Source organism: Adiantum capillus-veneris, chromosome 11 (genome assembly GCF_014529385.1).
Source record: "Adiantum capillus-veneris isolate H3 chromosome 11, ASM1452938v2, whole genome shotgun sequence".
NCBI classification, from domain to species: domain Eukaryota; kingdom Viridiplantae; phylum Streptophyta; class Polypodiopsida; order Polypodiales; family Pteridaceae; genus Adiantum; species Adiantum capillus-veneris.
The window spans coordinates 158,772,589-158,800,173 of NC_140941.1; the positions used below are offsets into that span (position 1 = coordinate 158,772,589).

Sequence of the window (27,585 nt, forward strand, 5' to 3'; positions counted from 1 at the left end):
ACATGCCCCAACTATAGCCTCGAACTAAAGTCAAAACTAAAGTCAAATCTTACCCACCATTGTAGAAATCAAATTGACATAACAATCTAAAAAAGCCAATTCCCACCAGAGAGAATAATTGTCCAAAACACACGACATTAAAGCAGAACACGGACATTTGTCCTAACAAGCCCAAATCTCTCAAAGCTTACTCTCTCTCTCTCTCTCTCTCTCTCTCTCTCTCTCTCTCTCTCTCTCTCTCACACACACACACACACACACACACACACGCACACACACGCTCGCGCACGCGCACACAAACCAAACGTGGTCAAACTTCACCAATCGACTTAATAACTCAAGGAACAAGTGTACAAACTATAAATGAAAACAGGTTTGGTGTACATGGATCATGATCCATCGTTTTTGGATCAATTAACTTTTGAAAGTTAGGTTTGACTCAACATGCTTAGTAGACTACTCGGCCATGATCCTTTTTGAGTGTGGACCCCTAGTTTGGATTACAAGTGAGATTTTCTAAATCTCAAAGCTTTAAGTCAAGATTTGACTTTGGCTGGGGTTTTAGCTTCCAAACATGACACTCTAGATCATAAATTCTGTGGTCACATTTAGCGAAGGCTTAGGAACATGAATCACAATCCATCATTAGTCGAGAGAGAGAGAGAGAGAGAGAGAGAGAGAGAGAGAGAGAGAGAGAGAGAGTTTTATTGTCGCAGGAACAATCCCAAGAGAACTCAAAGACCTATCCTATTATTATACAATAACTGTCCTTTTGACTTCCCAAGGACAAGAGCTATCGAATGATGATAGCTATCAAATGACATGCTCAGCATAGCATTACAAGCCAGCCCCTCTCGTCTTAACATTTTCTTTCCCAAAGAGGCCCACCAAAACCTCTTCAAGTATATATATTCACAAAGTGTACAATTCATCTCTCAATTCTTTACAAAATGGACCCAACCCCTTGGGGGCAGGCAAAAAATGGCCATTCTAATGATTAGGCTAGAAATCAAGTAGCACAAGGGTGATTATTCCTGCCTGCCAGTTACAAGCAATGCTTCCTCTCCCTCTTCAATTAAGTCTTCAAAGGAAAATCTCATACTGTACACTACTTTTTAGAACTAGTGCTCTTTTTGACCTTTGTGCTGCACATTAGAGAAGGAATCCAGAGAAATAAGTTGCGATTCTCGTCAAACGCTTGTCAATCTTAAACTGTACCAACTATATATATACCTTTTAGTATTTGAGCTGATCTCATCACCTATATCAGGAAGGGGAAGCTTCCAGAAATTCCAGGAATTGAAATCCTCCTGCCATATCACAATGCAATAAGTGTTTCTTATTAGGACCCTCACACTGTGTAATTGCCCATGAACTTCAAATCTCAGTCAGCATCTTTCGCACAATAAAAATCTGTTATAGTACCTTTGACATAAATAGCCATCGAGCATACCAACCTTTAATTAAGGGTTTAGACAGAATCTAACCATCACCACAACAGTGAGATAAGAGCAGCAGAAAGTTCCTACTCTTAGGCACCCCTCTAATCTTAAGGATTCCATAAGACCGGATACACATTTGGTGTTGTTTATGTGCAATGATCTACTCTGATTATTACTTGAAGACTGCCAGATATGGCTTTCATGGGACAAGTCGCCAATGCAGGCATGCCCTTCAAAAGCATATTTTTACCTCCAATAGAACGAGTGTGCCTGAAAAATTTTGAAAATATGTTTTTTACTGCCGACTTGCTCAACATGTAACCCTCTGTCGCTGAGATGGAGACAGCATTCTACCAAATGTCACCCATGAAAGAGTGCATAATACAAGTTTCTCACCCGCCATAAAAAGCGGAAGTTCAAGAAGGCCTAGGAGCTAAAGTTGTTCCACCTAGTCATGAGTCATGATTCACCTCTGGTATGCCCCCAATTACGAAGCCTCGCCCATCCATGCCCATTGAGGTATAGTCACAAGGAACAGGAAAGGGGAATGGCGAACGGGAACGGGGGATGGCATGAATTGCCATTGCCTGTGACTATATAGTCACATGGAATGAGGATTGGAACGGGAATTGTGAATGGGGAACGGGTACAGCAGACCCAAAAATGGCCATTCCCTGTGACTATGCATTGAGGACCCAGTGCCCACACAGATGGCATGACTATGCACAGAGATTCTGTAAGGTACCTGCGCAGTCAACAATACCAGAGCCTTCCGATCCACGTCCAACCACATCTACCTTCTTCATAGAAACGATGGTGGGGAGAGCTATTCACCACATGCCACATGGCTGTGCCATGGACCATACAGGCATGCAGCACTAATCCTAATCTACACTATGACTAGGCTACCAATCTTGAGTCTATCTTGCTCCAACATGGCCAATTAATACATCTATGGATTGATTAGAGCATTTGGACGGACTTTAGTCCAGTAACATTGTGGTGTCAATTTTCACTTTCTTTGCATTATCTCCATCCTCTAGCTAATGGTCATCTATAACCGGCATGTACATCGTAGAGGGCAGTACTAATTCAATTACCTGTTAACTTTACACAGAGCTGTCACAAATTGCTGACGTGTCAAGCCACTGAAGAACGGAGCCGACTTGCAGATCTCGGCCGAGGGGCCTAAACCCTAAGAAGAAGAAGAAGTCCTACCAACTTATGGGACCCCGTCCGATGGGGCCCAAGTGACAAAGGCAATAGAAATTAAGCAAGCCCACACACACACACAAACGCGCTAACAACTGTTGACGTGGCAGCAGTCTGTACGGATTTCCACAATCTGCGTTGACATGCTGATGTGGCAGTATGTACAAAATTCCGCGTTTCCCAATGACTGCTGACGTGGCAGCCTATATGGATTTCCGCAAAACGCGCTGGCAGCTTTTTGGGTGTAGCGCTTTTGGACTAGATGCTTTTGAGTTTACTGTTTTTCATGTAACTGCTTTTGAGGCCAAGGGCCTTTAAATATGTGAAGAGGGCTCATTCTCTGGCATGCTTTAGTGTGAAGGTGCAGGGATTGGAGTATCAGCATTGTACTTAGTTGAAGCAATATAAAGAAATACCGAAAGGGGCGCCAACGTTTGGGGTCAATACTCTCTTGGTGGCATTCCGCCACACCGTGTCGAGTGTGCTCTCTCTTTCAGTTTCGGTTGTTATTGAAGTGCTAAAAGTGTGTTAAGTCTGTTCTTTTCTATTGGCATATAGTGCCCGTCTTGTGACGGTGGTAAGAGCATCAGGCGTGTTCTTTTCTGAAAGCATACCGGTCCTACAAAAGGGCAGACAAAAACCGGCGCTTCCAAAGGCTACTGCAATTTTACTTGAAGAATCTTCGTGCTCCAACCCCGGACTTATTAGCCTAGTAGCCACTCCCACCCTTACTTCATCACGCATCAGGCGCGCTTCCGTCTTCACCGCTGTCTTGCAGGGGCATAAGCCATAAAGAACCCAAGACATGGCGTTCATGGATTCGGCAAAATATTTGCAGTTTCTTCTTGACCAGCTTCAAGACATTCTTTCGCGGCATCCTCAGCAGAATCTTTTGATGCTGCAAAGCTTTCAACAATTTTTGAATTACATGTTACCCCCTCTGATGCCCCGGGTGCCATCCGTTCCGATCGGGGGTCTTTCAGGAATATGGTGCAGCCATCTGACCTAATCCAGTGCAACCGCCTTTGCCACCGTCGTTGCCCCCACCTACCCCACCAGGTTACAATGATTGGAGCCCATATGGATACCCTTATTATCCGTACCCGGGATACGTGCCTAACCAACCCAAAGATTTCAAGGATGGCGGCACGACAGTCAAATTTTTCACTTTTTCTGGGGTGAAAGATCGGAAGAAAGCATTGCAGTTCCTACAGCAATTTGACAACATTTATGCTTTGGGGAGCTATACAGAAGAATCCAAGATTTCTCGAGCAGCGGGATTTCTTAAAGATAACGCTATGCAGTGGTGAAGTTCAATCGCGACACCACCGCATGCTCCAAGGACCTCGCAAGCTTTCAAGGCAATTTTTGCACGCAGTTACACGACTTCTCTCTTTGAAGTTCGGATTTTCGCAGAGGGGGCCAACTTGAAAATGCTTGCCATCGAAACCATGGATGACTATAACCAAAGGTTTCTCGACGTGTACCTTCCGGTGTCCTTCTTTAGGTTCATTCCCTTGGAGGCCCAATGCGAGCGATACACCATTGGACTACCATCACCATTGCAAGAATATTGTCTCTCCAAGCAAGTCTCCACCATGCAAGAGCTTATGGACCATGCCACGGTCGGCTACAAACTGATGAAGGGAAAGTTGGAGTTTACCACAAAAGAACCTCAGTCCACTAACCACAACTCTCGACAACAACGAACAAATTCTCGGGAGTCTCGTGACACCCAACCTCAAAGGCCTCATCCGACACAGTGTCGACGAGAAACCCTTTTACAAGAAATGTTTTCAAACAGGGCATACATTTACTGCATGTCCTGAACGGGCCGCGACCTCTTCAGAGCAACCTTCTGCTCCCACGACAGAACGATCCTCAGGGCCACCTCCAGCCAAGAGAGCTAGACCCGCTATTGGACTAGTCCCTGATATCTATGGCATACACATTGAAAGTACAAATGAATTGTGTCGAGTATATGACAAAGTCAACGACTTGAAAGCCCTTATTTTCTTTGACCCCGGAGCTACAGAGAACTTCATCCATCCAGAAATCTTGAAGCAGATGCACTTTGATTATGATGCAAAGGGTGGAGAAATTGAAGCTTACCTAGCCACGGGGCAAACTTAGAAAGTGGTACCGCTCATTGGTGCTCTTCCAATGACTATCCAAGATTATCATGGAAAAGCCAATTCCACATTATCAAGTTGGGCAATTGCAACGTTCTCTTGGGCATGCCCTAGCACGAAAAGAATGATGCAACTCTCCAGGTTCGGAACCGAACCATCACCATGATGCTGAAGGGCTAGCCAGTCGTCCTCAAAGTTCGGTTGTCCAAAACCCTCTATGAATTCTCTAGTTGTTTTTATAGTTAGATACTTTTGAACACAGTTTGAGAAAGTATTGTTTGAAATGGATGTTATTTGTTTTAAACCTGTCTTGGTGCCGATTTGAAATGTTTGACTCTGGTTTTTAATACTGATTCGGAACCGAACCATCACCATGATGCTGAAGGGCTAGCCAGTCGTCCTCAAAGTTCGGTTGTCCAAAACCCTGAATGAATTCTCTAGTTGTTTTTATAGTTAGATACTTTTGAACACAGTTTGAGAAAGTATTGTTTGAAATGGATGTTATTTGTTTTAAACCTGTCTTGGTGCCGATTTGAAATGTTTGACTCTGGTTTTTAATACTGGTTTCATTGATTGGTGATTTACCCCCGGGAGTAGTAGTGAGAAATGATGTTTTGATATTTGTTTGAACCTCTGAACGACGCAGACGGGATGTCTGGGGAGCATTTGATTGTATACTTGAACCTCCAAGCGACGCATGCTGCGGTCTGGGAGTGTTTGGTTGTACTAGTCCTCTAAACTCATGGCCCGGACCTTTTAGGTTATATGCGGGGGGGGGGGGGGGGGGGGGGTCGTTGGGTAGCTTCATACCGCAGACCGTCTATATCAGGAGAGTGCTCAACGACGTTGTTCCTTGTGTCTTGTAGCATGCATATATGAGCATTTGTGTTGCATTGTGATGTGCCAATCACTGAATATTCCTTATTGGATGAGATACTTTCGGGAAGTCTATGACCCACGATTTTAAGAGTTCCGATCTAGAATGAGACTCCTTATTGGATGAGATTCTTCTGGGAAGCCAACGACCCAGGAAATCAAGAGCTCCGATTTGGAATGAGAAACTGATTGTCCCTCGGATTGTCCCTTGCAATGACTCTCAGAAATTTTTGAGCTAACTTGAGTTCTTTGCAGATATGTTGTAATCACGGACAATTACTTTCTTTTCAAGAAGGGGGGATGTCACAAATTGATGGCGTGTCAAGCCACTGAAGAACGGAGCCGACTTGCAGATCCCAGGCGAGGGGCCTAAACCCTAAGAAGAAGAAGCAGAAGAAGAAGAAGAAGAAGACCTACCAGCTGATGGGACCCCGTCCAATGGGGCCCAAGTGACATAAAGGCACTATTAAGCAAGCCCACACACGCACATACGCGCTATCAATTGATGACATGGCAACAGCTTGTACACATTTCCGCAATCTGCGTTGACATGCTGACGTGGCAATATGTATGGAATTCCACCTTTCTCGCTGACTGCTGACGTGGCAACCTGTACAGATTTCCGCAAAACGCGCTGTCAGCTTTCTAGGTGCAACGCTTTTGGATCAAATGCTTTTGCGTTTACTGCTTTTCATGTGACTGCTTTTGAGGCTAAGGGCCTTTAAATATGTGCAAAGGCTCATTCTCTGGTATGCTTCATTGTGAAAGTGCAGGGATTGGAGTACCAACATTGTACTCAATTAAAGCAATATAAAAAAATACCGAAAGGGGCCCCAACGTTTGGGGCCAATACTCTCTGGGGCGGAATTCCGCCACTCCATGTCGTGTATGCTCTCTCTCTTTCAATTTCAGTTGTTATTGAAGTGCTAAAAGTTTGTTCAATCTGTTCTTTTCTATTGGCACGTGGTGCCCATCTTGTGACACAGAGCACTAAGAAGAAAAGAGAACACAGAGGCATCCAACGACTAGAATGTCATTGCGCATACGAAGACCAATGTAACAGACTTGGACACTCCAAGTCAAGAATCTACCACGACAGCACCAAATAACCACTTCAAAACAGTTCACAGTTCACAATTTATTCGACACTGGCCCGGTGGAGTTCCATGCCTAGAGATATTGGCCCCAAAGACCGGCCCCCCCCTTTCGGTATTTCTTTTTGTATTAATCTGAGTTCAAAGTACAAGAGTGTGGGCAGGCGCTCACACTCAGACTCTACGTCCAGATGCTCTGAGTTGTGAGTGGCCTACCCACTAATTTAAAGAGTACAAGGGATGCCAAAAGCAGAGCCCCAAAAGCTTCCCAAAAACTGAAAATCAAAAGCTTTCATAAATAAAGCAGAGGGAATTTCTCTCTCTCAAGCTCTTATGCTTTAATAAAATAAAGTAACCTTCAAAAAGCTTCAGCCACGAATGTGTAGCCAAAACTGAGATTTACGTAGCCAAAAGCAAACTGCCGCACGCTGTCAGCATTCCGCAATATGCGCCGCAAATTTTGAATATGCCACGTCAACAGTTAGTCCGTACGCAAGCCATGTCAGCATCAAGCCACGTCAACGTTTTGCCAAGCTCTCCGCAGGCTGTTTTTCAGCAGCAGGCAGCCATGTCATCCATTTCTGCATCCTTTGCCAGAGGGTGTGTGTGTACCGAGCAACCACGTCACAGAGTTGTGACATACCCCCCTCTTGAAAGCATTGTAATCACCCTCAATTACGCCTGCAAAACAGACATAAGCCATAAATTGTCTTAGCAGACACTGACTGTTAGTACCAACGCACTAGGAACACACATCTAGCACATGTATCAATCGGCAATCACATCACACGACATCACAAGACATCACATGACATTCAACATTCATTCAGATCTTAGACCATGATTTATCGGCGATGCAGTTAGTAATCGCATCTAGATCCACTCAGGAACCTCATAGATGCCCAGTAGACTAACCCCTATTGCAAACATGTCTATTCGAGATCATTCACACCAGTCATTTCGTCTATCAGTTCCTGCACTTAAAAACAAGTCAAGAACAAATCAGTTTCATATTCAGGAATTCCATTTCATAAAGTCATACAGTAGAATATTGTCAGCTCTCAGTATCCAATGAAGCTCAAAGAGACATCAATGACTCTAGTATTCTAAAAATCAAGGCATCTGTTGACAAAGGAGCGGAGTAACTCCCCTCTTGTGCAACCCACTGCACTAGATCTCCAGCCAAGCTGAATTCGGGGTTCCATTTGGAGTAGACTATGCTAAACCAAAAGCTTCAAGGTAAAGGTTCACAATCTGAGGAGTATCTACTAGGTCCTCCTTCTCCATCCACTTCGCATCCAATGCAGGATAGAACTTGAATTTAACCAAGAACCGCCTTCTTACTTTACCCTTATTCTTTGTGTCCTTATGTGCCAAAATCTGTTCAGGAACAAGGATCTCCTCGTTTTCTTCCACTTTGAATTGCTCATCGGGCTCCCCATCTTCGGGCACATCACCTTAAAAAGGTTTCAAGAGTCACATGAAATGCATTGTGAATCCTCCAAGTCGGAAGGAGACATCATTGATCTTTTCGGAGATCTGGAAAGGTCCGTAGTATCTCATACTAAGCTTTGAAAAAAGCCTCTCCTTTCCCTTCTTCTTTCTCAAGCGTGCCTTCTCAAAACGTAAGAGCGTCCAATCATCCTCCTTCAATTCCAAATCGCGACGATAGCAATCCGCTGCCTTTTTCTATCTTTCCTAAGATTTCTGCAAAGCCTTGCGGACCTTGGCAAAAGCCGTGTCTAAGTCGCGCGTGTACTCGTCGGCTCCAAAAAATTTATCTTTCGTGCTTAAGAAGGGTGGAACCTTCACAGCACCTTTAATAATCTCAAATGGCGGCTTCCCCGTCGAAGAATGTATCGTGTTATTGTAGGCAAATTCCACCAAAGGTAGATACTTTTCCCATTGAGTCTTCTGATCCGAGGTATAAGACTTCAATAAATCTAAAACCACTGAATTGGCAATCTCAGATTGCCCGTCAGTCTGCCGGTGGAAAGACGTCGAGAACTGCAACCGCGTGCCAATGTTCTCCCAAATTGCCTTCCAAAACAAACTCGTAAATCCGGGGTCCTTGTTGGAGACAATTGTCTCGAGCATGCCATGTAATCTGAAGATCTGGGCCACAAACAGTCTCGCTAAGTGATCCGGCTTAACTATTCTCTTCACTGGAATGAAATGAGCCTGCTTGCTAAATCTGTCAATAACAATCCAGATACCATCGTGACCACTCTGTGTCTCGGGAGATCAAAATGAAATCCATTGGAATACTTTCCCAGAGGCGGGTGGGTATGGGCAAAGGCTGTAACAATCCCTAAGCTTTATGCATGTCAAACTTGACCTTCTGCCATACCAAGCAACTGCGCACAAACTCGTCCACATCCTTCTTGAGTCTCGGCCAAAAGAAGTATCTCTCTACCTCTTTCATGGTGGTAGCAATGCCGCGTAAAAGGCGGACAATGGCATTCAGTCATAACCTTTTCCCTCAATGGTTGTGTAACGCACAACATGGTTTTTCTCATTAAGTAGCCATCCCAAATGGAATATCCAGCTACTGTCTCCCCATCCCGTATCCGTGTGAAAACGCCTGCAAAATCCGTATCCGTGGCGTAATGATCGACCATATTTTCAAAGCTCCTATGATGTATCGCGGAAATAGCCAGAACCAACTGCTTCCGAGACAATGCATCTGCCACCAAATTCTTCTGTCCCCGAACATGGACAATCTGGAAGTGAAACTGTGACAAGATGTTCGCCCACTGCAGCTGCTTTTCCAATAGCTGCTTCTGTGACAAGTAGCGTAAACTCTGATGGTCTGTAAAGACAGTAAAAAATCCGCTCCGAGTAGGTAGTGCCACCACTGAGTAAGAGCATGGATAACCGCCAAAAGCTCTCTCTCATAAATCTGTGTTGTCAATTCCTGCCTTGAGAACAATCGGCTCTCGTAAGCGATGACATGGCCTTCTTGCATTAAGACCGCACTCAGACTACGACCACAAGCATCACAATATACTTTGAATGACTTCTGCAAGTCCAGCAAAGTCAAAACTGGTCCCGTAGTCAATTTCTCTTTCAAAGTCTGAAAGGCAGTCACCTCTGTGGGTCTCCACGAGAAAGGGACTCCTTTTTGTGTCCAGATATGCAAAGGGGGGGCAACCTCTGCAAACTTTCGAATAAACCGTCAATAGTATGAACACAATCCCAAGAAGCTTCTAACTTCATGGACATTCTTCAAATCGGGCCAATCATGGATAGTCTCTATCTTGGCCGGATCCATCTGCACTCCTGCCTGCTGCACTCCTGCCTGCTGGCACAATGTGTCTCAAAAAGTGTATCTTTGGTAGGAAAAATTCACTTTTCTTTGCAAAAATCACTAACTTGTGATCTTGTAATGCCAGAAAGACTTGAAGCAGATGGTCTCTATGTTCTGCCTCATCCTTGGAGAAAACAATGATATCATCAAAGAAAGTGCCAACAAATAGCATGTACTCTCGAAAAATCTTGTCCATCATCCGATTAAATGTCGCAGGAGCATTGGTTAAGCCAAAAGGCATCACCAAAAACTGAAATAACCCAAAAGTCGTCCAAAAGGATGTCTTGTAGTCGTCTCCGGCGCGATTCGGATCTGATGATATCCACTCTTCAAATCAATCCTGCTAAAACACGAGGATCCCTGTAATCTGTCGAGTATATCATCGATCCTAGGAATCGAAAATCTGTTCTTCATGGTGATTTTGTTGGGAGCTCTATAATCGATGCACATTCTCCAAGATCCGTCTTTCTTCAAAACCAACAACACTGGAGAGCAATACGGTGAAGTACTAGGCTGGACAAGACCCTTTTCCAAGAGGTCTTTCACTTGGTTCATAATCTCTTCCTTTTGTGCTCGGCTCACGCGGTAAGGTGGCCGGTTCGATGGTGTGCTTCCAGGTATCATATCAATAGTATGATCTTCAGGACGAGCAAGTGGTAACTCGCCTGGCAAGCCCTCTGAGAAGCAATCAGCATGAGAGTGGAGAAAATCTTGGCGTTCTTTATCAAGTTCAAACATATTTATCCTATCCTCATCACTCAACTCTTTCATAAAGATCGAGTAAACAAACAGACTGGATTTCATTAACTTTGAAATGGCCGAAGCCGATACAATAGGGTCAGACTCGCCCTTAAGTTTAATATCGAGTAAAATGCTTCTGCCCTTCTCTGTGGTCAATGTCGCTTTCCTCGCCCAATAGTCGACCACGGCGTTGTTCTTGTGGTATTAGGGAATTCCCAAGAGAACATCACAACCTTCCAAAGGCATTATGTAAAAGTCCTCATGCCCCAAATACCCCTGACAATGCAACCGAAGTTTGCCAATGACAGGTGTAATGGCTACGTCCCTGCCGGGTGCCGCTAGAACTGCCTCCGCAAGTGGTCCCATCCGATCGGGAGTGATCTCGAGCCGCGCCGCCAATTCCGGTAAAATGAAGTTGGCCTTGGCTCCTCCATCAAAGAAGATCAGGGCTTCTTGGTCTTTCACTTTGCCCCAAGCTCGGCAAAGTTCTGTACTCTCGTCCAACGTGCTGGGATCGGTACCCACGCAATCTGGAACCAGTCCTGTTTTCATCTTGCCTTTTCTTCCACGTTCCTCAGCTGCTCTCGAACTCTCAGGCTTTTCGTCGTCCTTGTCATTTTTTTCTTTCTGTGCCTTTTTAGGGCACTTCGCGGAGATATGTCCAGTTCCCCGCATCCAAAGCACTTCCCTTCCTTGATGAAGCGAGCTCTCTCCTGAGGAGTAAGCTTGGGTCGTGCATCCTTGTTTTAGGGATTGCTCTTTCTCTTTCTACTTTCATTTGTCGAAGTTTGTTCGGCTCTTTGTGTCATGATCTCATCGGTGGGGTAGGTTAGACTGCCAGAGTGAATGGCAAAACCCCATTTCGCATGACTCATCGACTCCTGAATAGAAGCTGACTTCTGTTCCAAGCAGAGATCTCGGATCTCTGTAGGAAGACCCAAGGTAAACCGCTCAATTTGTTCCTTGAACGAGATCTTCTTGAATGAAGAGGCGGGTAGAAAAGAGCTCCAGAATCTCTCGCAATAAGCGTCCACTGTATCCTTCTTGGTCATTTGAAGATGGTTCCAAGCAATTCGTATATCACGTTCATACTCTCGAGTCAGCCAAGAAGAAATAAAAAGCCTCTTGAATTTCAGCCATTTAACTGACGCAGTCTTGTTTAATAGAAGCGTGGACCACCAAGTTCGAGCATTCCCCTTATAGTAAGAGGCAGCTCTCTGAGTGCTCTAAGTAACGTCCTCCCGCGGAAGCGATGTCAAACTGCTATACAAAAGACAAAGCCGAAGCATCTCTACAACCAGAAAACGTGTCAAATTTAATTGATTGTCCACCTTCCTTAAACTCTCAAGCTTTCTTGCTTTTGTTTTCCAGAAAGTCATACTAGTTGGCTTTGTATAAATTCTTCTTCTTTGCATAAAAGTTGTTGTTATCGGAGTCCGAACTAGACGAGTCCTCTGTAGAACTATCAACCACGGGGCGAGATTTAGACTTCTTTGCCTTTTTCTTGCCCTTTCTGAAGCGTTGCTTTTTGCTTCGCTTTTTGCCTTTTCTGTCTTTTTTGCTCGAGTCAGATGAGCTAGAAGAACTGTCAGAAGAAGAAGGACAAGAAGAAGAACTGGGTACTCCTTCAAATCGAACACGCTTCTTCTCCTTCTTTGCCTTTTCAAAAGTAGACTGATGACCCAAGTAACCCAGGAAGTCAGTGCTTTTCTTTTGCTTTTTGTCGTGCTTTTTGACTTTGTTTTGCACGTCAAAAAGCTGAGCAATTCGTGCATCAACCTCGTCTAATTCTTCCTCTATATACCTCTTGGGAGTAGGAGGTTTCTTAAGAGCGGGTTTTCGGGGTGGTTTTATGGTTTTCTCCACTACGTGTGCACCTCCTCGAAAGAAGTCTCGCTCATATGTTTTGAAAATTTTGGGTTGCATCGTCGATCAATTGACAACGCTCTATCTCCTGACGCTCCACCTGAGTAGGCCGAGGCGGGCCATACTCCTTGCCTGAATCTTCGTTGTAATCCCTTCCCGCATCTCCGGATGCCGAGGAAGTCAATTGATCTTTGCCTGAAGCCATAGGTGCCGCGGAAAAAAAAATTTGGGATCGGATTTCCCGTAGAAGAGAAATCGGCCGTGCTCTGATACCACTATAACAGACTTGGACACTCCAAGTCAAGAATCTACCGCGACAGAACCAAATAACCACTTCAAAACAGTTCACAGCTCACAATTTATTCGACACTGGCCCGGCGGAGTTCCGTGCCAAGTCATGTCTCTTCACCAAGAGGTGTGTCTTTTCATTTGTGTCTCTTCGTCTCCTATATAAGGAGCCCTTGTATCACACTTTCAATCAATCAAACACAGAGTCTTCTGAGTCTTGTTTCTGAGTTCAATTCAAGTTTTTTAAGTCTTAATCATGAGTTTAAGTACTTAATAAAGGATTAGTACCTAGAATCCTCACAGTGGTATCAGAGCAAAAAAATTTCCCAAGACCCTACGGTTGTGAGCCTCTCACCCTTGACGCTACACTCTACCCCTCTCCCGGTGTTGTATGGAATCCGAAGAATGGTGGCCTACACACACATCTCAACACGAGGTAACTTAACACTAGAATGGTAACAGGACACTTTTATGTCCTTGGACACTTTTGTGTCCTGTTAAGTGACCATTTTGCTTGAATTATTTGAAGAGTATGAAAATGATTTTCTAGGTGCTATATATCCACAAAGTTTCCTTATGAGCTGAAAAAAACTTAGCATTTTTTTTCGAGTATCGATCTCATCGTTAACCTTACTCTTGCACAACATTTTTTAACCTAAACTGTGTGAAAAAACGGGTCCTGTTTTTGGCTTTTTTTCAATTTTTGGCAACTATACCACTCTAAACTTCATGTTTGTGATGTTTAGATGGCTAGAGGTTAGGCCTTCATAGTTCTCAACATGTTTTGATGCTTGTAAGGAGAGCTAAGTGTTAAAATTGAAAGTTATGACCAATTTACAAGAATTGCATAATCCTGTTTTTTTGGCCAAAATTAGCACTTTTATGATTTTTTTGGTGGCTTTCTTGATATCCAAATTCAATTTTGATTGTGTCAGTGTAATGTATAATATAAATCTAATCTTCCTTGAGTTTTGGGGGACCTAATATGCTATATAGCATAGTATATGATGATGGTTGAGTTATTTGATTGCTAAAGAATACGATACATTTTAGAGTAGCAAGTATAACTTTCTCAATATTGCTAGTTTATTAGGCCAATTGTGTGTATTTTGTAGGTAGTAACCATATCTAATCATAGACTCCAAACTTGGCTGGATATTGAGTAGTTTCTATGGGTTTCTAGAGGTCATAATGCTAAACCCAGTTTTTGCATGTTTACTGTATTTAGCACTTTATCATTGCCCCCAAGGTTCCAATTGTAATAGATCCATTATCATTTTGACATGCTCCATGGCTACTTTTGAATCCAAAGGCCCAAAGGGAACTAAGAAAACATGTATATAGTATCTGTATTGAGCGTGACTATAGAAACTTTGATGATAGGTCCGCAAAATGGCAATAATGCAACTTTTTTGTACCTATTTTTTTTGCACAAAAAAAAATTAGTGAGGTAAAAGCAACCATATATTTTGGTCACCAACCCATTGAAGTTAACGGGGCATTTTATCTCATGTCCTACAAAAATCCCCACTCTTATTTATATGCAATCAACCGTAAGAAATTGTTGTTTTGGGGAAAATGCACTGGTCCATCAACTTTGGAGGCTTGTAGTGACCAAGGGATGAGAAAAATTACAAGTTTCTCATTTTTTCCATATGTAGTAGTTATTGAACTATAAGCTCATGAAAGGATTTTTCAAAATGAGTGGATCTACTATGGTTTTGTAATTTTTTCCCAAAACCCTAAAAGGACACTTTTATGTCCTGTTAGGTTACCATTCTAGTGTTAATTTACTTCTATTCTCGTATAATACATACTACAACACACCAGAGACAGTAGCATGGCTATGTGACTCTTCGCTCTACGGGTGCGACTCTTCACCCATCGGTTGCAGCTCTTCGCCGAAAGGATGTGTGTTTACATCTAAAGTCGTGTCTCTTCACCAAGAGATGTGTCTTTTCATTTGTCTCTTCGTCTCCTATATAAGGAGCCCTTGTATCACACTTTCAATCAATCAAACACAGAGTCTTCTGAGTCTTGTTCCTGAATTCAATTCAAGTTTCTTAAGTCTTTATCATAAGTTTAAGTACTTAATAAAGGATTAGTACCTAGAATCCTCACAGTGGTATCCCCGCAAAAATTTTTCACGGGACCCTACGGTTGTGAGCCTCTCACCCTTGACGCTACACTCTATCCCTCTTCGGGCGTTGTATGGAATCCGAAGAACGGTGGACAACGCATACATCTCGACATGAGGTAACTTAATTTACTTATGTTCTTGTATAATACATACTACAACACACCAGAGACATCAGCATGGCTATGTGTACCCGTACAAGTCGTGCTCGTGGTGATGCATGGGTTAATGCGAAACAGTGTGCCCTTTCAACCGCCAGTGTGTACCTCTTCAGTTGAGTACCCCTCCGTGTGAGAAGCGGAAATTTTGAAACGCTGGCTAAGTGCACCCCTTCGCTGGAGCCTTCTCGCGTCACATCCTCTCCCAAGCGCCACATGCTCCAAGCGATAATTCACCAAGCGACAGCTGAACTTTTTACGCAAGGCAATTTTTTACGCTAGGCAAATTTTTACGCTAGCAGCCATTCACTTTTACGTACAAAAAAACGGCCTCAATTTACCTGTTTTAAGTGGCCGCCCAAAGCTCCAATTTTTTAACCCAAGTGTGAAGCCCCTTTTGATTACACCTCTTGGCCTCTTCTAATCATACGTATAATCATACCCAGCGTTCAAAATGCCAATCAGCCAGCGACACATTCAACCAGCGCCACCCTCTACTCTATGTTTATGCGCTAGCTCTGGGGGTATTTTGCGTGCGCGGGATTCTTCACCGTCATGGCCGACGATGCCTTCGACGTTCCAATCCCCTTTCTCTCGTACATAGACGAGATTCTAGACGAAGTCTTGCCAGAACGCGAAGTCATTGTTATTTCCAATACTCCGGAACCCGACATTATTATCATCCTAGATTCGCCGGAGCCAGACCCTGTTCCCGTGAACGCTCCAGTTCCCGAAAGCACTCCCGTTCCAGTAGAGATACTAGCTCCAGTACCCCAGGTTGTACAGGCTCCACAAGAATACTTGCTATACATTACCCACCCCCACTCGACACAGTTCCCAACTTGAGTGGTGTGGCATATTGTTCTGATGTGCGAACCCCGGTATCTTCAGCACTACGAGTACTTCCTTGGTCGAAACCCTCATCTCGCCTACTCACTGACAGAGTGCAGAGTAGACGTGATCGACAATATTATTTCACTCCAACCGCCGGTGCGTGTTCACAGCGAGATTCTCATTCCAGATTATACACCATTGACGCCCGCTCAAGAGGAAACACCTCCAGTGGACGAGATCGAGGATCTCGAGGATTTCGACCTGGATCTAGATTTCATAGCAGAGTTCGGCGAATCTTCGGTAGCGGTTTCTCCTATCTACATGCCCCATACTTCTCCAGCTTCTCCTCGGTATTCTCTCTCAGGCAGAACCATGTCGACATCCCAAGCAGAAGAAGATGGCCAGCAGGCGCAGATGCTTGCTCTTCTCAAGGAACAAATGGAAGCGTTACAACAGACTTTTACAACAAGCCTTGCTTTCCTCAACCCTCGTTTGGAGCAGATGCAACAGACACATGCTTCTTCTCGAGCAAACCCTTCTGCTGCTTCATCCTCTTCTTCAGAAGCTTCAGTGGACGCACACGAAGACGAACCAGATCCTACAACAGAGGTAGACAATAATAAATTACAGCTTCTTTATAAAAAAAAATTAATTCCGCACAGAAAAAGAAGCTCGATGTTAAGCTGTCAGAACCATACAATGGTCGCCGCAACAAGCGCGTGCTAGACCAATGGATATTTACGATGGAGATCTACCTGTCCAATATAGACTTGGTGGAAAGTAAGAAAGTTGCATTGGCCAGTCCATTATTAAAAGATTCACCGTTCCTGTGGTGGCAACGTAGAGTTGCTGACGGTAAACACACCCCTTCATGGGACAAATTCCGGTGCTCCATTCGCAAAGCATTTGAACCTGCGAATGCGGACTTTCATGCCCGGTCTGCTCTCCGCCGCTTGAACCAAACAGGTTCCTTGGCCACATATATCATAGAGTTCCAAAGGCTAACTCTGGAGATAGAGACCCTCAGTTCATCGGATAAACTACACAGTTTTATCGACGGACTAGAACCCAACCTGAAGGATGATGTGCAAAAGTTTAACCCAACTACACTAGATGCTGCCATTGCTTATGTCGAACGGCTTGGAGACAATTGCCGTCCAACACGGACCTCATTTATGGGCAATCAGCCTTCAACCAGTGGCCGCTTTTCTCAACGTGGTCGCACAAGCAACTTTAATCCTAATCGGCGCTCACTACAACAGCCTCAGTCTTTTGGACAACAATTTTCTAGACAGCAGTCTTTTCGGCCTCGGTTCTCTGGCCAAGCAGCAGCTTCATATAACGGTTCCTCTTCCAGCAACAACAATCGGAATCGAGGACAATTTCGGTCCGACCACTGATATAACGGTCGTCATAATGGTTCAATAGAGCAACAAGCCTCTTCCTCGGCTCCCTCCACCTCTCAGCCCAACCGCACAAGATTGTGCACAATTTGTAGTGGTCCACACAGGTGGTATGAATGTTCAAAGCGTCCAAGCCTTCAAATATACGGCAAAATTCAAATATGGAGTCATGTACAGATTCAGAACACTGTCCACCTCCTATAAAGAACAAAGGCAAACAGGCAGTTCGTGCGATTCGAGTATCCAAAGTGGTTAGCGCCTTAATGCTAAATGCCCACAATCGCACCTCAGTTCCTATTGATCTTTCCAACCAGGTTCTCAGTCTTCTTGGTTTCATTGGTCAATATCCAATCAATGTGCCCGTGGATAGTGGATGTTCCACAAATTTTGTCAGCACTTCCTTAGTGAGCAAGCTTCACCTACCAACCCAACAGAGTTTGGAAGCTTTTCAAGTGGAACTTGCAGATGGTTCATTTTTGAACTGCAACAGGAAACTTCAACAGTTACAATTTCAAATTCAGGATTACCAAGATCAGCTAAGCTTTGCAGTAACGCCCTTATCACACTACGACATGATTCTTGGTCAACCTTGATTGTACCAGTATGATCCTGTCATCAGCTTCAGAGATCATTCCATTCGGCTTTATCATGATCATCGAGAAGTGGAACTCCGTGGTCTTTTTAATGCAAAGCCTATCACCTTGGTCTCAGCTTTACAAGTTAAGCGTTTGGTTCACAAGCGTGATTGTGCAACAGCCTTGGTTATGTTGCAAGAAAAAGAAGCAAAAACGGAAGAGACATCAAAATCCTCAACATCACCTCTTACTTGCAATAACCCTTCTTTAAACCATTCATGGACTTATTTTCTGATGAGCTCCCAACTACATTACCTCCTCCTCGTCTTGTGGATCATACCATTGATTTGATTCCCGGTCAACCTCCTCCACTTTAAGCTCCTTATCGCATTACATATTCAGAATCTCAAGAAATTCAGCGACAATTGGAAGATTTATTGGATAAAGGTTATATCCGTCCAAGCAAAAGTCCTTTTGGCGCTCTAGTCTTATTGGTGAAAAAGAAGGATGGCTCCATGCGTCTTTGCATTGATTATCGTGATCTCAATAAGCCGACGATAAAAAACAGATTTCCTTTACCTCGCATCGATGAACTCTTTGATCAACTATTGGGTTCAAGGGTCTATTCCAAGATCGATCTGAAGTCGGGTTATCACCAGATTCGCATTAGGAACAGCTTTTCGGACAAAGTATGGCCATTATGAATTTCTGGTCATTCCTTTTGGGTTAACCAATGCCCCAGCAACCTTTATGACCTTGATGAATAAAATTTTTGGCCCTTATTTGGTTAAATTTGTGATCGTGTACCTCGACGACATCCTTATCTTCAGTAAAACCATGGCAGATCACAAAGAACACTTGCAGATTGTTTTTGAAACATTACGTACAAATGTGTTGTACATCTTTACAAGAAGAAAAGCGAGCAAAGATCACATGGAATACCTTGGACATGTGATTTCTGCTACAAGGATTGATGTGGATCCAAAGAAGCTTAAGGTCATTGTTGACTGGCCTTTACCTCTCACTATTACAGATGTGCGATCTTTCTTGGGTCTTGCTAATTTTTATCACACCAAAGTTCATAAGTTCTCAGATATTGCTTCTCCTCTGACAGAATTGACAAAGAAGGATAAGCTACATTGGACTCTTGAAGCAGATAAGTCTTTCAATGATCTTAAGCATGCTTTGACGACAACTCCTGTCTTAGCAATTGCAGATCCTACTCAACCATTTGATGTGATGATCGATGCTTCTGATCAAGCATCAAGTGGCGTTCTCATGCAAAATGATCGTGTCATTGCTTTTGACAGTCGAAAATTTTCAGCAATTCAAATACGATACCAAGTATATGATAAGGAATTTTTGGCTATCGTACATGCTTATCGCACTTGGAAACATTACCTTCTTGGCGCAGATTCAATGGTTAAAATAGATCATCAGTCTTTGACGTATATTTTACTCAACTAGTGATGAATCCTCGTCAAGGAAGATGGGTTGAATTTTTGGCAAATTTTCACATAGTGATTCAGTATATGCCTGGTCTACAAAATGTGGTAGCATATGCTTTGAGCCGCATACCTCAAGCAACAAATTTTGCCATAACAAATGTGCAGATGGAAATTCTTGCGTGTTTCAAGAATGCGTATTTGACAAATAAAGACTTTGGAGATGTTTTTCGAGCCCTCAAATCTCTAAGTCCCACTCCTTCAGAGATGAATATGTTTGCAGCATATACAATTTGTGGATGAGTTACTCTACTATAAGGATCGTATTTTGTGTTCCACACAAAGGAACTTTGAGGAAGATCTTGATATAGAAACATCATGAAGTACCTTTTGCTGCACATCCTGGACTTAACAACACATATCGGCTTTTGTCAGCAACATATTTTTGGCTGCAGATGTTATCAAGTTTGTGAAAGCTTGTCAGTCATGTCAGATCATGAAAGCTTCTTGACAGTTACCACAAGGTTTACTTCAACCTTTACCCGTGCCTAATGAAAGATAGGAAAGTATCAACATGGTTTTTATTACCACTTTGCCTCGCTCACCTACAGGCAATGCTCAAATTCTTGTGGTAGTTGATCGATTTTCCAAAATGGCGCATTTTATCCCTTGCAAGAAAACAGTTTCTGCTCCGAATGTTGCAACATTGTTCGTACAACATATTTTCAGATTGCATGGATTACCAAAATCCATCATATCCGATAGAGATCCGAAGTTTATAGGACATTTCTGAACCTCTTTATTCAAATCTCTTAGCACCAACCTATTGTTCAGTTCAGCTTACCATCCTCAAATAGATGGGAAAACAGAAAGAATAACCAAATTCTGGAAGAAATGATTCGACATTACAATCAGACTCGATTAGCATCTTGGGAGGATTATTTGCCACTCATGGACTTTGCTTATAATAATTCTCCTCATTCGGTAACTCAAATGACACCATTTCAAGCAGCGTATGACATACTCCTCTTGTGCCTACGAACTTTGTTCTTCAACACAAAGTAGCGTTAGCAGATCAATTGGTTCAAGAAATGCAAGATGTCCTTCTATAGATTCGAGATAAATTGGTTCATGTTCAACAAAGTTATCAGAAGCAGGCAAATAAGCATCGTCGTTATGCAGAATTTAAAGAAGGTGACTTGGTTTTATTGTATGTAGCACCTCATCGCTACAAAGCAGTGAAGTCAATCTTCCCAAAATTGCACCCTCGCTTCTATGGACCTTTCAAGATCATCAATAAGAATTCAGTCAGCTACCTTGAGGCCATCTTTGGCAGTTTGTCTTCTCTCTTCTTTCAAAATTTTCCACCTTGCATCTAGTTGAGAGTCATCAAAATTTGAGGAGGAGGAAACTTGGTGTGCCTCAATGAATTTCTTTTGCTTTTAAACTTATTTGCAAGCCATTTCTCCTAGCCTCTCAGCTTCTTCCATTGATATTTGCACTTGCATCCTTGGAATGTGCTCCTCTTGCTGCAAAATTTTACTGATAAGAGGAATCTCTATTTATTCTTCTTCTTTTGTTGTTTAGTACTCAGAAGGGATATCTTCTTTCCTCTTGGTCTCCTCTTGGAGATCTTGTTCAGACTCCATTGCTTTGCTATTTGTGGTGGGCACTCCTAAACTTGATCCGCATGTCTCTCTCTTTGTTGGTGTTGTTGAAGTACTCCCCATGGATGGGCTTCTCAGATGCTTGGATCACAGGGGTGTCAGCTTTGTACAGACAGGCTCACAGTCAGGTGCTTTTGGCAGGAGGTAGAGGTGAGCGCTTCATGCTCACATGATCGGTCAGACAGGGTTGTCCTCTTGCCCCCTTTCTCTTTCTGTTCTATACGGAGGCGATGAGCAGATTTTTGGTGTCACAGCAGGTTGGTCTGAGGGGCTTAGCACTCCCTATACGGGGAGATGAGCTTCTAGACGCTGAGTTTGCCGACGACTCAGCCTTGTACTTAAGAGGGCCAGGAGGCCAATCTACACAGATGTGAGCAGGCTTTGGAGACCTTCTGCTGTGCATCGGGCGCACTGATCAACTGGAGAAAGACAGTGGCTTTCTCGGTTGGCAGTGCTCCTGTGCCAGATTGGATGCCAGGAGAGGGTTTCAGGTGGATTCCCCCAGGGACTGCAGTTCGGTACTTGGGTTGTCAGGTTGGTTTCGACTTGTCCCCCGAGCAACAGATTACTCCTCTTCTCTTGTCAATCAGGAGAAAGCTGTTACATTGGAGCTCAACACGACTTTCGCTGGCTGGTAGAGTAGCAGTTTCCAACCAGGTGGTGTTGGCGACTATGTGGTACATCACTTCTTGCTGGATCTTCTCGAGTTCGTGTATCAGCCAGGTAGAGAGGCTGATCAGGAACTTCCTTTGGTCAGGTCGTGACATTCAGATTGCTCGAGCCAAGGTGGCTTGGTCGGTCATCACACTTCCTTGTTCTCAGGGAGGGCTTGGGATCATTGATCCAGCACAGCAGAGCAAAGCCCTTCTTGGGAAGTTCGTCGTCAGAGGACTTCTTCCAGGCGAGGAGCCCTGGAAGGAGTTCTTGCTGCAGAGGCTTCGTGCCAGGGTGCCTCAGTCAGGAGGCCCTTGGCAACCTTTGACCAGATGGATCTTTACAGAGTTGCGCCGAGTTGGTTTGAGCAGGAGACTGGAGGACCGCTTCCCTGTGAGTTTGCTTCGATCTTGGGAGCTCTTACGGCGTGGCCTAGAGCAAAGACAGCCGACGTGCACGGAGGAGCGCCTACGACAGCCCCTCGTCTGGAACCCCATGGTTAGCAGTCAGAGAGGACACTTGGTTGGGAGTCGACCTCATGTTTCTTGGGGTCCCATGGCAACAGGTCCAACGCGCTCTCTAGGTGTCTGGCTAGAGTTCACAGGTTTGTCAGAGGAGGCACGGTTTCCAGCTACAAGGCATGAGAGGGGTGCAGAGCATGTGTCAAGACATCTCAGAGTCAGTTCCAGCCGAGTGGCTCACGTCTCTCGAGCCAGTAGCACCCCGGTGGATGGGAGCCTTCACACGACTGGAGGTTCTCATTTCAGACAGGGCCTGCTCAGAGACTGTCCCAGCCTTGTTCTTCGAGCTTCAGGGTGGGGGACGATTACAGCGAGTTGCAGTAGAGGCCCCGCAGGTAGCAGAGTGCTGTTTCCAGAGGATCCGAGTTGTGAGCATCTGTGGGAGAACTTGCGTCATAGACCCTGACCCAGCAGCTCTTGAGACTAGACATTGGAGGCTATGGACTTGGGAGTGTTGTCCACTGGCACGAGTGCAGTGGGATCCTAGTGAGTGGCTATGGAGGGACCCCTTCTCTTCTGCAGACCGCCCAGGAGTCCCCTTCTTTCAGTACATTGTTCGGCTTGGACGTCATATACTTGCAGCACAGAGAGAGGCCTGCCCCGCTGCAGCACGTCATTGGCAGGAGGAGGGCCTCACAGTCGAGTTCTTGGCAGCCTTTTGGCAGAGGCTGTGGGACTCCAGACAGCTGAGGCGCGTCACTTTGTTTCAGTGGCTGGTTGCACACAGAGCCACAGCAGTAGGGAGCTGGCTTGTGCATAGTGGTCTCTCGGCCGCATGTGCAGCCTGTGACCAGTTGGTAGAGAGTCAGTGTCATTGTCTTTGGGACTGTCCCTCGGCCCAGCACGTGTGGCTACGAGTTCTTCGGCTGATGCCTGCCCTCTCCACGGCTTGACAGTACACTTGGGGGGTAGCGGCTTGGTCCACCCTCACGGGCCCGGCACTTCAGTTTGAGCTATCTTCCACCAACAGGATGATAGTGATGCAGGGGGGGCGACCTACACTCCAACCTGCTACAGAGCTTACTCCACAGGAGTGGTGCAGTGAGAGAGAGGAGTGTTGGGAGCTCATCAGCGGCCTGACACTTTGGTTCATCTGGCGGGCCCGTTGTTTCCGCATCTTTGAGGCTCGCCCTGTGCCACCAGCAGAGACTCTTCGTGACTTTTGGCTAGAGCTGATCCATACTCTCAGAGGACAGCTTGAGGGACTACAGGGTAGCTTCGACCGCATGCGGGAGCGCTGCGAGGCTTTCCTTCGACTCTAGCGCCCTAGGCCTTTCTACACCATAGTCCAAGGGGTGCTCAGATGGCACTACTGTCCACCTGTGTGGCTCTTCCCTCCTCCCATCTCTTGATTTAGCCTCATTTTATATATGCTATTTTTTCATTGGGAGAGTCTCCCCATCATGCTTGTTGTAGCCCTTTCTTGCAGAGGTGGATGTAGTCCTATGGGCAGTTTTCATTAACTAATAGAAGGATGTTTTTCTCGGAAAAAAAAAAAGTACTCCCCATGGCTTTTACACTATGCTTTGACTTGTGTAGAAGGTCCAATTGGGACTGTGCTTCTAGAAGGTCATCAATCATTCCCAAAGCCTGATAAGCTATGCGTGTCAACATGGGTCCCCTATTAAGTTTAATGGCCATGTGGCCGACCGCTCATCACTAACTGCTACTAACCTTAAGTGTACAGCTATACACTTGTGTGAGCCACTAACACTAAGTGCAATGTGTATTGTGCCTTAGTGCATAAGATAGATAAGAAAGAAAGGGGGCACACAGTACGTGTTGGCTCTCCCCCTCCAACCTGTGTGTGTGGCTATGGTGGTGAGTGTCAGAGTGTGTGTGTGCGTATTCCTCTTCCACTGTGCTCCCGACTCCTCCCCTTCATCTAATATCAAAGCTATCTCATTCTTTAAATCATTTCTACGCGCGTGCACTTTCAAGAGTGAAAACAAGGTTCCGATTTCGACATCGGCAAATTCAGTTTTTTGAGAGCGTTTCCAGCAAATGTCTGGCAGTTTTACCCCCCTTTTGGAGCCATTGAAGCCATCAAAAACCTCATTTGAGCTACAATTCACGAGCTGAAATTTTAGCCCTCTTTTGGTAGTTTTTGTTGTAGAGCTTCCATAGCCATTATAGGTACCATTGTTGCAGTCTCTTCCATCTACAAGAGTCCACGGCTCATTCGGGAGTGTGTAGCCTCTTTCAAAGTGGCCTCATACACACACATAGAGTGGAAGTTTGACGGCATTGTCTTCTTCAACTACAGGTCCAAATACAGGTACATGTACGCGGCTTGGTTAGCTTTTTTGTGTTTCTCAGCCTCGATTTTGGCTTCGGCTACGGCATTGGCATCGACTTACAGGCTATAGGTTTTAGTGCTTGCAATATCCTGGTTCCAGTGGGAGAAGTATTTTATGCATACATGCATATGTTAGCACTTTTGACAGTGTTTGAGCTCTTTTGAGAGCGGTTTGACTCCCCGCAAGGATATTTCTTTGCATGCACATGCTTTTGGTGCATGTTTGAGAGTCATGACAAACTTGTACATCTTTGTGGATACTGCCATTGTACGCTTTTCTGGAGCCATCTTTTGGCTAGTACGGCAGTCTCACTCATTTCTAAGACTTGGTCCGGATGATAGCCATTTTTGAGACTTGGCTATACGTTTTGCTGCATAACCTACGTTGTTGAGGGTTGATAGCATGAGGTTTTCATTGAGCTGGGGTATTCTCAAATGTGGAGATACCTTCAGTGATACAGGTAGCTAGAGCATCCCTTATGAGGCCTCACCATAGGACATGTATAGAGTGGTATAGGTGCTTTTGACGTCGAGTTTGTGGTCTGAGTGACATTCTTGGTCATTTTGTCTCGTATTTTGGTCGACATAGTCCCAAATACAAAGGAGACTGCCAAAATTTTCCCATAATCTTTTGGTAGTTTTGTCACCATGTCTAATAGTAAAGACCGTGACATTTATGACATAAAGAAGCTTGATGGCACTAATTTTCAGCTTTGGAAGAACCAAATGCATGATGTGCTTGTCCAAAAGAAGTAAAAGTTGCCTATTGCCTATGCGGCTAGATATGAAGATATGCACATGACTTAGTTTCAGTGGGAGGATCTTGATGAGCTATGAAAGTCTATGATTAGACTTCACCTTGGTGAGTTGGTCTACAAGTTGGAACTTCCGCCTTCATGGGAAAAAATTCATCCGACTTTTCACATTTCTTGGCTCAAACAGTATATTCAAGGAGATTCGCCTGTTGCAGACTTATCATCCTATGTGCCAGAAATTGAAGATGAACACGTTATTCTTGTCCCAGAAAAGATTCTCAACGTTTGTCAAAAAGAAACAAGACAAAAAATCATAATTGAGTCTCTTGTTAAGTGGATGGACTTGGATGAGTCAGATTCTACTTTGGCAAACGGATGAAGAAATGCAACAATACCCTCACCTCCTTCAGAATTCTTCGACAAGCAGCAGACTTTCATTTGACACACGGGTTTTATTTAAAGAGGGAGGGAATGTCACATTTGTAACTTAGTTACATTACATACTTACTCATTGATGCAGATATGCGAATTGCCATGTCAAGCAGAACCCCTATGCTTGGATGGTCACACCCCTTCGCCCAAAAGACGTGCCTCTTCACCAAAAGCCACACTCCTTCGACAACTGGTCACACCCATTTGCTCTACGGGTGCGACTCTTCACCCAATGGTTGCAGCTCTTCGCCGAAAGGATGTGTCTTTACATCTAAAGTCATGTCTCTTCACCAAGAGATGTCTCTTTTCATTTGTCTCTGTCTCCTATATAAGGAGCCCTTGTATCACACTTTCAATCAATCAAACACAGAGTCTTCTGAGTCTTGTTTCTGAGTTCAGTTCAAGTTTCTTAAGTCTTAATCATGAGTTTTAAGTACTTAATAAAGGATTAGTACCTAAAATCCTCACACTTTATCTTCTTCCTAACAAGAATGAAATGGGCTTGCTTACTGAACCTACAAATGATAGTCCAAATCCCATCATTGCCTACTTGGGTTCTTGGAAGATCAAAGATAAACTCCATCGCTATGCTCTCTCATGGCCTATCAAGGATCGGTAATGGCTGCAACAATCCCGGTTGCTTTTGCCTATCAAATTAGACTTTTTGGCATACCAAAGATCAAAGATAAACTCCATCGCTATGCTTTCCCATGGCCTATCAGGGGTCGGTAATGGCTGCAACAATCCCGGTTGCTTTTGCCTGTCAAATTTGACTTTTTGGCATACCAAGCATGATCTCACAAATGTGTTAACGTCTTGACGTAAAGCTGGCCGATAGAAGAATGCCTCAACCCCTTTCACTGTGGCATCAATTCCACGAAGCCCAGTATATGGTGAAGCATGACTTTCCAATGTCTTGACGTAAAGCTGGCCGATAGAAGAATGCCTCAACCCCTTTCACTGTGGCATCAATTCCACGAAGCCCAGCATATGGTGAAGCATGACTTTCCATCAAAACCTTTGGGCGTAACTATTTAGTGACGCATAACTTTCCATGCAGCATGAGAAAGTCATTCTTAAGCATATAGTGCTCATGATGTTGCCCATCAACAAGGTGATCATAGATCCTTGCAGAATCTGAATCTTCAACATATTGTGTCTTCATTTCATCTAGTTCACAATGATACGGAATTGACACTGCTGAAACTTGGGGCTTTTGTGACAACGCATCAGCCACCACGTTCTTTTCCCTTCCACATGCAAAATCTCAAAATGGAAATTTGACAAGATGTTTGCCCATCGCAGGTGTTTGTGCGAGAAAGTATCGCAAGGTTTGATGATCTGTTTGGACAACAAAATCAGCCCCTAGCAGATAGTGTTTCCAAAGAGTGAGCGCGTGAATTACTGCCAGAAATTCTTTCTCATAAACTTGCAAGTTCCTTTCGGTCTGCAAAAGAATTCTGCTCTCATATTCGACTACTCAGCCATTCTCCATTAGAACTGCACCAAAGGTGTGGCTACATGCATCATACTGAACCACAAAAGGTTTCGAAAGATCTGGCAAAATGATTACCTGATCTAAAAAAAGCTTTTCTTTCAAGTGTTTGAAGGCTAGAATTTCCTTGGGTGTCCACTTGAAAGTAATTGCTTTCCCTTGTACTGCATGGAGTGGAGAAGCAATCTCAACAAAATTTCGGATGAACCTTTGTAGTAGGAACATAAGCCTAGAAAGCTTTGAATGTCA

The 27,585-nt window shown here is 44.3% G+C and overlaps 1 protein-coding gene across 1 annotated transcript in view; it reads right to left on the reverse strand.

Annotated features, from left to right (window-relative positions):
* Window positions 1-729: 729 nt before the first annotated feature.
* The window catches only part of LOC147448302 (phosphatidate phosphatase PAH1-like), a 53,239-nt gene continuing 26,383 nt past the window's right edge, over window positions 730-27,585 (reverse strand). The window contains exons 9-10 of the mRNA XM_086524154.1: window positions 1,234-1,310; window positions 730-1,145 (exon numbers count right to left, since the gene is read on the reverse strand). Coding sequence (XP_086380280.1) covers window positions 1,109-1,145; window positions 1,234-1,310 — 114 coding nt within the window. The 3' untranslated portion in view covers window positions 730-1,108. The remainder of the gene's footprint in view (window positions 1,146-1,233; window positions 1,311-27,585) is intronic.